The sequence below is a fragment of the Dendropsophus ebraccatus genome, chromosome 2, assembly GCF_027789765.1.
Source record: "Dendropsophus ebraccatus isolate aDenEbr1 chromosome 2, aDenEbr1.pat, whole genome shotgun sequence".
NCBI classification, from domain to species: domain Eukaryota; kingdom Metazoa; phylum Chordata; class Amphibia; order Anura; family Hylidae; genus Dendropsophus; species Dendropsophus ebraccatus.
The window spans coordinates 105,012,994-105,024,448 of record NC_091455.1 but is presented as its reverse complement, the minus strand read 5'-3'; the positions used below and the strand labels follow the sequence as shown (position 1 = coordinate 105,024,448).

The 11,455-nt window shown below is 40.0% G+C and overlaps 1 protein-coding gene across 1 annotated transcript; it reads right to left on the bottom strand.

The window, feature by feature from the left end:
- Nucleotides 1-2,272: 2,272 nt before the first annotated feature.
- Nucleotides 2,273-3,958, bottom strand: LOC138784611 (uncharacterized). Its single transcript, XM_069960236.1, has 3 exons — nt 3,839-3,958; nt 3,462-3,608; nt 2,273-3,320 (listed from the first exon to the last, which is right to left on the bottom strand). The coding sequence occupies exons 2-3, from the start codon at nt 3,569-3,571 to the stop codon at nt 2,432-2,434; spliced, it is 999 nt and encodes a 332-aa protein (XP_069816337.1). The 5' UTR covers nt 3,572-3,608; nt 3,839-3,958; the 3' UTR covers nt 2,273-2,431.
- Between the last annotated feature and the right edge of the window lie 7,497 nt (nt 3,959-11,455).

Here is an 11,455-nt window from a genome sequence, read left to right as displayed (position 1 = left end):
TGTGAAAGCAGGCAGAGTGTAATCCTGCATTGGATGCCTCCATTTTAGTTATCTGGCTAAATATGTCCTTAAACAAAAGTGCCATCTTAGATAGTGACCAGTGTTGTTTTCTCCTCAGACCACAAGTAGTTCAGCAACCAGCAGAGGCCTCATCGGATGAAGAGAATGAAGAACCTAATCTGGCAGAGGGGTTGGCCAGGACTCCACCACCAAGATGTCAAGAGGGTCCTGTGGAGCCTGGCGAGAGAGAGTGACATGTGCCTTGACCGTCCAACAACATTTGTGTTTGTTCCGCACTCCCTCTCCTCAGCTACACCAACACCACCCCTTGTCTGCTACACTGTAGGGCCTTAGTGCCAACCGCGCCTTACTAGCATTAATAATTTCCTAACATTTGTGTGCACCAGGACCACATCAATAACACACTGTTTAGAAGGTCTGGCATCACATTAGCTAGGGATGACAATAACAGCTTGGGGGGATTGGGATGTCCCTTTTATTTTTGTGGTGCCAGAATACAGTCAGGCTGGCTGTGTCCTTCACATATTGCCCACACTATTGCCTCTGCACACTATTCTAACTTCTGTCAACATGGTCCAAAGTAGTCTCCACACACCCTCGCCCACATCCACCCACACACACTATCATGTGAATGTTTTATTTTTTGACATGTAATAAATCCATTGCGACATATCTTGTTGTTTCCCGAAATCTTATTTTTTACTTGTTTATGTTTTAGTGTTTAAGGGTTAAAAAAACAAATGATTATTGACTGCCACTAAGGAACTACGAAATACGCTTCAAAATACTTAGTGGACTTTGTTTGCATAGAAAGCTGTATTGAATGTTGCTATTGTGTCTTATAAAATTTTGTTGTATGCTTTACGTTAGTAGAAAATGAACACATGCTGGATGTCCTTCAGGAGAATATTTCTAATCATATGTGAGACATTGCTGTATGTGTTAAAATGAATGTGTCATGATAGGAAATATTATAATGTAGTTAAGTATTTCATTTATCAGGCCAACACTCTCCTGCTGTGGCCACTTCCTGCCTTGGCCACAGATGGCAGCAGAGAGCACTGTCATACATGACAAACAAGGAATCGCAACATTCACTACATGTTCGTAGTAGGTTCACAATACGTGTATTTGAGTCAGTATATTTTGGTCAGTATTGTTAACAAAACCAGTAGTGGCTTAAAAACACAAAGGCTGTGTTCACACAATGTAGAAATAGAGTGGCTGTGCGCCATTTAAAGTGAAATATTGCTAAGTTTTTTTCTAAGAATGGATGTTATTTGGAAATGTCCTTATTTAGTGTTTTAATGGCGCACATCCACAACATTACAACATTGTGTCGAGATCCTTTGGGTGTTTAGAATCCACTGCTGTTTTTGTTAGCTATACTGAGTGAAATACACGTATTGTGAAGCCACTAGCGAAGATGTAGTGAATGCTGCGATTCCTTCTTTTTGAGGTCTGAGCCTGCTCTATGCTGACATCTGTAGCCAAGGCAGGAAGTGGGCAGAGCAGGAGAGGCTTGTGATGAGCACTAACATATTTTGGGACATTAATGTTATTATCATGACACTATCATTTCCACATAGAGCTCTATGTCCGATGGTAGTAGAAATCTCCTCCTGCAGGACATCCAGCATGTGGTCATTATGTACAAAGTGGAGGATATATAAACGTACACACAATAAACTACATAATGTAGCGTTTACACTGGCAGATTGATGTGATGGATTTTGGATAAGAAATCCAGGAGATGACTGTAGACAAGGAACAGGTGATCAAGTAAAGAGCGAGATTTCTAATCTTTGAATACACTCTTCTGTGTTTTACAGAAAAAAAATGGATGATAAAATAATATTTTTGAACCGCAACCTAAGTAGACCACATCCAGCTGGCGCACCTGGGTGATGTGTGGAGGGATATATGTGGTGTGTTAATAGTGATTGTTAAGAAGTGAGATGGACTGTGGCACTAGAAGATATCAGATCCTGTTACATATCCCACACTAGAAAGTTAGACATATAGTGCGCACCCTGCTGGTCACTCCATAGGAAATGCACATGTTTTGATCACATCAATCTTTCAGCACACTAGGTTCAAAGGACTATACAATTAACATTAGCATGATGTGACCATGCTCGATAATTACTGGCCAGTAGTATATCGAGTGAGGTAATGTGTATTTTCGAACACTACTATGTGGGAACACACAACATGTTTTACATACATTGAAAAGGCAGACACATTGTTTAGTCGAATAAGAAAATATATTTTTTGTTTTAGTAAAAAGAGAATGAAAATTAAATATCAACCAATACATCGGGTTCAAACAACAAAAGAAAATAAAAAAACACACATCCCAGAGACAGGTGACATACATGCGGGAAAACATCAGTCCTGTGGCCGTGGCTCATAAGGGAGGCTGTGAAAGGGGCACGGGCACGGCGCCTTCAGGAGTCATGAAGTAGTCAGCAAAGAGGTTCCTGACCACTATCCCGCGGTTGAGTTGTCTCCCTTGGCCATAGTTGATAGGGGCACTAAAAGCTGGCAGTGTCTCCACGTTCACCTCCGGGGTGGGAGCATAGTCCCGAAGGTAGTTGTGGAGAACACAGGCAGCTTTAATGACCATGTCAACTGTGGCCAATTTCAACTGCAGGGCAGTGGTAAACACTCTCCACTGACTAGTCATGATCCCGAAGGCGCACTCCACGAAGTTACGTGCCCGGCTCAGCCTCCGGTTAAATAGTCTCCCCCGTTCATCCAGCCCTCTCCGTGGGTAAGGGCGCAGCAGGTTGTTGAGTAAAGGGAAGGCTTGATCCCCTACCATGACGAATGGAGCGGGATGCGTGGTACCCGGAAGAGGAGTGGGAGGAGGTAGAGTCACGTGATCTAAGAGTATGCGCCGCCCAAACTCTGATCTCAGTAGCGCCCGGGAGTCCCCAGTACTGCCATAGGAGCCGACGTCGATGGCAAGGAAACGATACGTGGAATCAACAACCGCGATCAGGACCACAGAAAAAAATTTCTTATAATTGAAATACTGTGATCCTGATCGCGGTGGTTGCTTCACACGTATGTGCTTACCATCAACCGCCCCTATACAGTTGGGGAAATTGGCCACAGACTGAAAGCCTGCTGCTGACTGCAACCAAATCTCCCGGGTCGGACTGGGCATCACGATGGGCTGCAAATGCTCCCAGATCACGGCGCACGTGCACCTCACAATTCCAGAGATGGTGGACGTACCAACCCTGAATTGGAGGTGCAACGATACATAACTCTCCCCTGTCGCCAAGAATCTGTGAAAAAATGAAAAATAGTATTTTATGATTCTATTTCACATTCAGCTACATATTAAATTATTACATATTTTAACACTATATTAGATTTCACTACAATTACATGAACAAATAGTTCGCATTAAAATAAAGCATCTTCACCTTAACGTTATGAGCAGACGTCCCACAGGAGGGATGGATTTCCGCATGTAGGTGTCCTGTCTCTGGAGATGTGGGGTCAAAATGGAAAGTAAATTATCAAAGGCCTCCATAGGCAGGCGCACGAAGTCCTGGAACTTGTCAGGATGTCTGCAACAAATTAAGAAAAATATTGATCACTAATATTACACACAAACACACATCATAGGAAGATGTCATACGGTTTACAAATGTTGAAATTAACATCAAACGTTGTAAGGATAAACAAAAAACATAATAAAATTATGGACTTTGGGGTAAACATTTGTGGACAGTAACCTTTACATTTGCAATATTACATTCAAAGATTTGACGACTTTGATGTATTCAAATCGACATACCGTCGCAAATCATCATACAGGCAACCAATGTGGCCCCGGGTCTCCCTCCGAACATTGATGGGGTGGACCCAATATCGCCGTCCCACCTCCTGCAGACGGCGCTGCTCTGCGTCTTTTTGCCTCTTTGAAGAATTTTTAAAAAATTAAATTTATTATTTTTAAGACATCTCAATTAGTCACAAAATTATTACACAGTTGCATTTAAGGACCTTTGGTCAACAGTACTTAAGGGAGCTTGCATAAACAATACATTTAAATCAATGTTTTACGGATTATAAGCCTAAACAGTTTGTAAGGCTAGTTTGAAATAAGTTACATAAAGCTTTAAAAAAAAAAAAAAAAAAAAAAAAAAAAAAAAAAAAAATATATAGAGACTTACACACAAACGCTGGTAATAATTACGCATCTTCCACAGGATCGAAAGCACCACGAGCTGGTGCTTGCGGCGCAGCCTCATACGCCGGGCTGGCCCATAGGGCGCATTATTAGCGCCATCAGACATCTTTTTTTTTATTTTTTTGGCATTCAAAACACTACAAGCATATGGGCGTACTTCGCGAGTGGGCGGAGATTTTATAGGGATGTGGGTGTGCTTATTTGGCCCGGGGGCAGATTCATGAATCAAATACATGCTTTTGAGCGGGGCCAAACAAGCCAAGACACATCATGACACTACGGCCGGACTCTTACGATAAGACCGTAAGTGGTTTTCAAATACAGCCGCCAGACCACCCGGAGATGTACGGGACAGAAATTTTAACGCCCGCACTGTTACTACGTGTGAAACCGGCCTTAACCTGAACAGTTCCCTAAAAATATCTGATTTTGAAATTTTACTGAAAATTTGGAAATTTGCTGCTAATGTTTTAAGCTTCCTATTGTCTAAAAATAATGAAATATAGTTTAATAAATGCCGCCAACATAAAGTAGACATGTTGCTAATGCTATTTAATATATAATTTATGTGGTATAACCATTTTCTGTATAAGCAGAAAAGGTTTAAAGTTGGAAAAATGCATTTTTTCACAATTTTTCACGCTATTTTGAGTTTTTTCATAAAGATTCGTTATAAGTATCGACTCCAATTTACAAGAAATGTGAAGTACAATATGTCACGAGAAAACAATCTCAGAATCAGCCGGATAGGTAAAAGCATCCCGAAGTTATTAATGAATAAAGTGACACTGGTCAAATTCATAAAATTTGCTCCGGTCCTTAAGGCCATTTCAGGCCCGGTCCTTAAGGGGTTAAAGCCTAAAACTTTAATACATTTGTTCCTTAGCATCCATAGCCTTTAGAGTGTTTTAACCCTGTGAGTGCCGGTGAGAAGTGTTTTGGGGTGACAGTGTCCTTTTACTTTGCTTAAAAGATGGTAGCAGTGTGTGCTGTTGAGGAGCATGAAGTGTGTTGGGTGCGATTTATGCTCAATTTGCCACCTGAGTAGTAGGTGAGTGCAAGATTGAGTGAGTGGAAATAAATTAACCCCTTGCAGTGATACTCACGTTATGTATGGATAAGTGTGTACATAACAACATTAAAAAAACAACATAAAAAAAGCTTATATTTGGGCCATGAATAATGACAAAGAGGCAGGGCCTATCCTTCCCTGGGCCATAGCACTGTTACAACTTACTGTTTTGCATAATAAGGGCCAAGCACTGTGCATACAGCATAGTAAGGTGTAGCAATGCTAGGGCCTAGGGATCAATAGGCCCTGTCTCCTTGACAGTAATTATTGCCCAAATAAAAACCCACAGGAAACAAAGGTATGTTTTGAATGCTTTTATGGTATCTATCCAGCATTGCCACTAGCTTGGAAGTGTTGGTGACAGTGTCACTTTAAAAAAATAAAATGAAAGAAAGAGAGAAAGAAAGAAAGAAAGAATTGAAAAGACAGTTTCATAGATCATTTCTTAGTCCTGCCCCAACACAAGGGACTTAGCAGGCAAGTCATCGCTGCAGTCAAGCCTGGACTAGGAAGTATTCATCAGTGAGAACCTGGTAACACGGTCAGCATCATAATGGCAATAGCAGTCTTTAGGTAGCAGACTAATGCTTAAACCTAGCCCAGCTACCAAAATACAGCAACCAGACACTTTAACATAATTTTGTGAATTGTTCCATTAACTTTTTTTTATTTTATTTTACTGTAAAACTGACCAAAACTGAAAATACTTGAAAGGTAAACTTTAAAGGATTCATTATAATTGTAGTATTTGCCTTTTCCTCCTATGTTCTCCATTGTACCAAATGAAAAGTCCCAAATTGCAATTTTACATTTTGTGGTATAACCTAGTAGTCTGATTGCATTTTCTTGGTTTGCATTCATATGTAAACGACTCACATTGGCTTAAGGGGCTTGTAAACATGATTTGCTAAGCAACACTTCTCCTGTGGGATTCTTGAAAGGCACTTGTCACATATGGTCCCCGAAAAGAGTCAGATGGTAAACTAAGCAATAGATCGAAAGTTTCCATCATACATGGCAATAGAAAACTGGTTGTGCTCTTAGCACAATTTATAACACTGTTTTTATACAATATTTCTCCAGTTTCTGGTTATTAAGTGGTCACTAGCAAGCATTATTTGCTGATTTTAGTAGCAACTGGAATAGTTAGAAGCCAACGAACACAAAATAGTACATACAATAAGTATATATATTTTTATACCATTACACACAAAACACATATGGCTATGTGTATAATTTGACCCATAATTTTATCCTTTCACCAGTGTTAATATTTGTTAACTCAAATTGTTAGCAGGCGGCCGTCATGCCTAGCTCCTGGGACTGCCGGAGCATGGAGCTGGCCCCTTGCCAATGGCGTCCATGGAAACCTGCACAGCTGGGTGCAGGGAGCGAGCCGGTCGCATCCCTATCTACCAGTCAGCTGGGTTGCTAGGGGCTCTGCAGCATCCTTTGATCTTGCCAACCCGGGGATTTGCTGGCCCCCCCCCCCCCCCCGGCCGAGCAGCATAGCTGTCTAAGGTTATGAATTACTGACTGGCAGCTGGCACCAAAAGTCAGCCCCAATCACGCTCTGGGGCTGGGACTCCAGGCTTCATAAGTATCCTCCCCTGTTGTACTGCCTGAATTGTGATCCTGGTCCTAGATTTTGGCTTTGGCTATTCATCTGACTACGTTTTGTACCGCGCTAACCGGTTGTTGCTCACTTGGATTCCCGACTTTGCCTAATTGTGTTTGTTTTGTCCTTGTTTTGTGTCACACTTGTGCAGGCAAGGGAATGTCGACAAATTATCCGCTGCCAATTTGGGCAGTCAAGGTAATTAGGCAAGGACAGCGGGGAGGGCACCAGTGCTAGGGTTCATCTGTCTCATGTCTACCAGTCCCCTGTCCTGACACACATGGAAAAAAGTAAGATAGTAAGGTTGTTGGGAGAAAATTTACTAAAACTGTCAATAATTAACTGATTTAGAATGCTTACATTTACAATATGGCTCAGGCTATTTGAAAAATGTTGTATATCTTCAGATACCTTTGTGTAACTTTTCACCTCCTGCAACAGAGCCCATACAGAGTGATTCCTTCATCCTTAGCAGCTCGTGTGCTATAGCTCCCTTTCCCCGAAACTCCTCTTATCGGTGCCTTGGAATTTTTAGTATAGTGATAATAGAGTAAACTTTCTATTGCTTTTTTCACATATGTATGCTTTGTGAATATCAATCAGTGTTTCACAAGTTTAACCAAGTATGGATTCCTTTGAAGGTAAAACTAAAGCTAAAGTATTCATTTTTTTGGTGTGTAAAGCATCATTATACAGAGTGTTTGTCTATTTATACCATATGGCACCTTCTATTTGTATTGTTAATTATTCCAGCTCCCTTTGTTGAACAAGATAAGCCTTTGTGACAGGCAATCAATTGCACTGTTTGAGCAGAAGAGAAGTGTACCCCATTTGAATTTGTCAGTCTTAGTGTGGTAAAACTAAATTTTGGTTGTTTTTCAGTCTCAGAAGTCCATTCTGAGAAATACTTCTAATATATATTCCTAGTGCCTTTATTAAATTGACTTAAGTATAAGGACAACCCTTTTAATATCAGAAACATAATTGCCAACAGATCGGACATATAATAAAATACAGATCCATGCAAACTACTGTGGGTCATACTAAAAAAGTACAGTGTTTCAGTACAGTTTACATGTTATAATGAAGAAAATGAAGTATCCATTACAAAACTGTAAAACCATGAAATGGTAGGTTACATAATAAAACAACGGAAAAACTGATTGTTGAACCACATAATGCATGAAAACCATCTGTCCTCATTTGCAGCATTCACTTCACAGGGTTTTCCGAATAAACAAAATAGATACAATCAGATGCATACCATGCTCCTAATGTAATGTAGTTAACTATGGCTGTGCTATTACCCACAATACCTTTTGCCGGCACGTGCAGTGGAGACTCACTGCTAGAAATGAGTGAAGCGAATTCGGAGAAGCAAGGTTCACTGTGAATGAGAATGTCAATTTGCTTTGTTCTGTGAAGCGAATTCATGTGGATTTGTTAAAAAAATTGGCAAAAAAACATGGCGACCACACATGTACAGTAAGTTGTCTGGAGTGTCACTGGGCAGGGGAAAGGGATTAACCGTAATCCCTTGCACCCATCCAATCAGCTGCAGGCGCCTCTGCAATGTCAGCATCTCCCCTTCACCCTCTGTAAAAGGTGACTCGTTTCTGGAGGCGGGCAGTCAGCGGTGTGTGGAGGAGAGAGCAGGATCACAGCAGGAAGTTAGAGTAGAGCAGGGAGAGACTAACAGAGCGATTTAGGGACAGAAAGGAAAGCATAGGAGGGCTGGTTGTGGGTGATTATTTGTTGGAGCTGTCAACCAAGTTTCCAGGTTACCAAGTAACTACGTGCCTATAGGAATTCACTGGGAACAGTAAGGACACGGTCCTTATTATTCACTCACTGGCCACTGTAAACTCCTGTAAACTTCTACTGAGTTATACCACTTTACTGGGATCAGTGAATTGAGCATGCATCTTACATAATCAGTGGTCACACTCCACTCCTACTGTGTTCTAAAAACTCATTTCCATTAGTGAACTGATAGTGTGCCTTACATAGTCAGTGGTCACACTTCTACTGTGTTCTAAAAATTCATTTTTATTACTAATGAAAATGAATTTTTAGAACATAAAAGGAGTGGAGTATGACCACTGATTATGTAAGGTGCACAATCAGTTCACTAACAAAAACAAACTTGTATAACACAGTAGGAGTGGAGTGCGACCACTGATTATGTAAGGTGCACGATCAGTTCACTAACAAAAACAAACTTGTATAACACAGTAGGAGTGGAGTGTGACCACTGATTATGTAAGGCGCATGATCAGTTCACTAACAAAAACAAACTTATATAACACAGTAGGAGTGGAGTGCGACCACTGATTATGTAAGGCGCACGCTCAGTTCACTAATGAAAATGAATTTTTAGAACACAGTAGGAGTGGAGTGTGACAACTGATTATGTAAGGCACACGCTCAGTTCACTAATGAATCAATAGTGAACTGAGCGTGCGCCTTGCATAATCAGTGGTTTTATGCCGCTCTTTCACCATGGTCCACTGCTGTCCATGAATGAAACTGAATGACTGGCTGATATACTTTTTTTTTTTTTTTAATTGTGATTTACCAATTTTTGACACTTTTATGTGTTAACAAATTTGTCATTCTGTAATTGTCCCAGCATTGTAGCAACTATAGTTTGACTGTTTTATGGAAATTTGTTAGAATTTGATTTGTGAATCTTAACGAGCTTTGAAATAAGTTTAATATGTTTAATATCTCATGCATCGGTTTAAACCAATTTTCCTTAATTGTAAAACCTCTTTTAATGTTTTAAAATGTCTCTAGAAACTATTTACCACAAGCAATGGTCTTCAGAAGCTTCATGAGGTAGGATGGCGAAGCACTATAAGTTAGAGATTCCTATATGAATAGCCAAGTAATATTTGGAATAATGTTAATTATACTGCAATCGAATCAGCACAGACCTATTCTTTGGCTACTCTTTTAGGTTGGCTAAAACCACAAACATTGTTCTCTTGTTCTTAATTTCACATGAATTTAAATAATATTTCAACCAGCTTTTGTAATAAATATGCAAGGTTCCTTCCACTGAATACACTTTATGCTTATTGGCATCATTGACTGTTGGCAATGTAATATCCATGTCTGGGAACAAATATTATTAATGTCAAAGAGTATTGACATATTAGTAAATGAGCTTCCTGACTGCATACATATAATTATTTTATGCTAGGGCAAACAGGGAATGCTCAAGGACCCCTACAAATCATCACAGATACATTATACTTGGTATAGATAACTAAATTGCATTTGAGGAGTTAATATATTAAAAGAAAGGTAGATATTATAAATTTATTTTGTGCAGTTTTTTTTTTAAATGTTTGACATTTCAAAGACTTGACACTCAAACACTCAATTGTTGCTTAAAGGAATTACTGTATGCCACTAGGTTTATTCTGCCTTAAATGAGGGCAGCATAAACTAGTGATATAAATTCTGAACAGTTCGGTGTATAACTTACATCATTCTGTTCAGCCGTTCTCCTAATGTGCAGGAGAATAGGATTCCTGCCACACCCTCACCCCACCCTGCAGCTGCTGATTTACAGTCAACTGCCTATTCACAGCATAAATAGATAACTTCCAATCAGAAGTTTTCTGCATCTTTTGAATATTGAGGACTACTAGGCTCATGCAAATAATGGAGAGGACTACTTATTGCCCATGTTATTCAGGAGGATATCTGTGAATCAGCTGCACGGAATAATGTAAGTGATAGATCATTCTCTTCAGCTTCTAGCTTCTGTCACTAGTTTATGCTCCCCTGACATCAGCATAGACCTACTGCCAGAGTCTCTCTATTCATGAGATTAGCAATGCAACATAGAAACACAAACGTAAAGTTTTGGTCTACAACTAACTTTCTTTAAACAATCAGATCACAACAAAGGGAAATGTGAAGCAATGGCGACCAATAGTGATTCTTCTGGGAATGGCACTGCATCACAAGGGGCATCATTGTGTTGTGTTAGCTAGCATAGAATGCACAGACACCTATTCGTCAAACTTTTCAATGTTTAATTATTCGGGACCTCCCTGAGTAAACAGGAAATGAACATTTCAAGTCAATGAGCATCAATTCCACAGATCAAGAGCTATGAGAAATGTTATATAGAAACACATAGTTGTTCATTCTGGCTCATATACTGTAGAGGAGATTATCTCTGAGTGCCCTGTTAGGGTATTCAGTAATATGCTTTGTAGACCAGTAAACTCTGTGGCCCCTCCTGGCCTGTTTCAGTAAATGCCTATATTCTTACATTCCCCATAAAATACTGTTGTGAACCATCTTTTCTTATGACTTTGTGTTGCGCCATTAATCTGTTATTTTTACCTACTAGAAATGTTCGTGTCTAAATAACCTACTGGGTATTACCAGATGGGGGCGTGTTTCTACACTGCCTGGCATTGCCAGCTTAGATTTTATTATTTAGTTTTAGAATTCACTATCAAATCTATCAATGACTGACATACAGTCCCCACAATTGTTCCTTGAT

What these genes read in the sequence shown, in the direction of transcription:
- LOC138784611 (XM_069960236.1), bottom strand. Translation starts at nt 3,571, where the DNA reads ATGGAGGCCTTTGATAATTTACTTTCCATTTTGACCCCACATCTCCAG. An exon ending in CGTCTGCTCATAACGTTAAG is followed by an intron (nt 3,321 to 3,461) that starts GTGAAGATGCTT and finishes ATTTTTTCACAG; the next exon opens with ATTCTTGGCGACAGGGGAGA.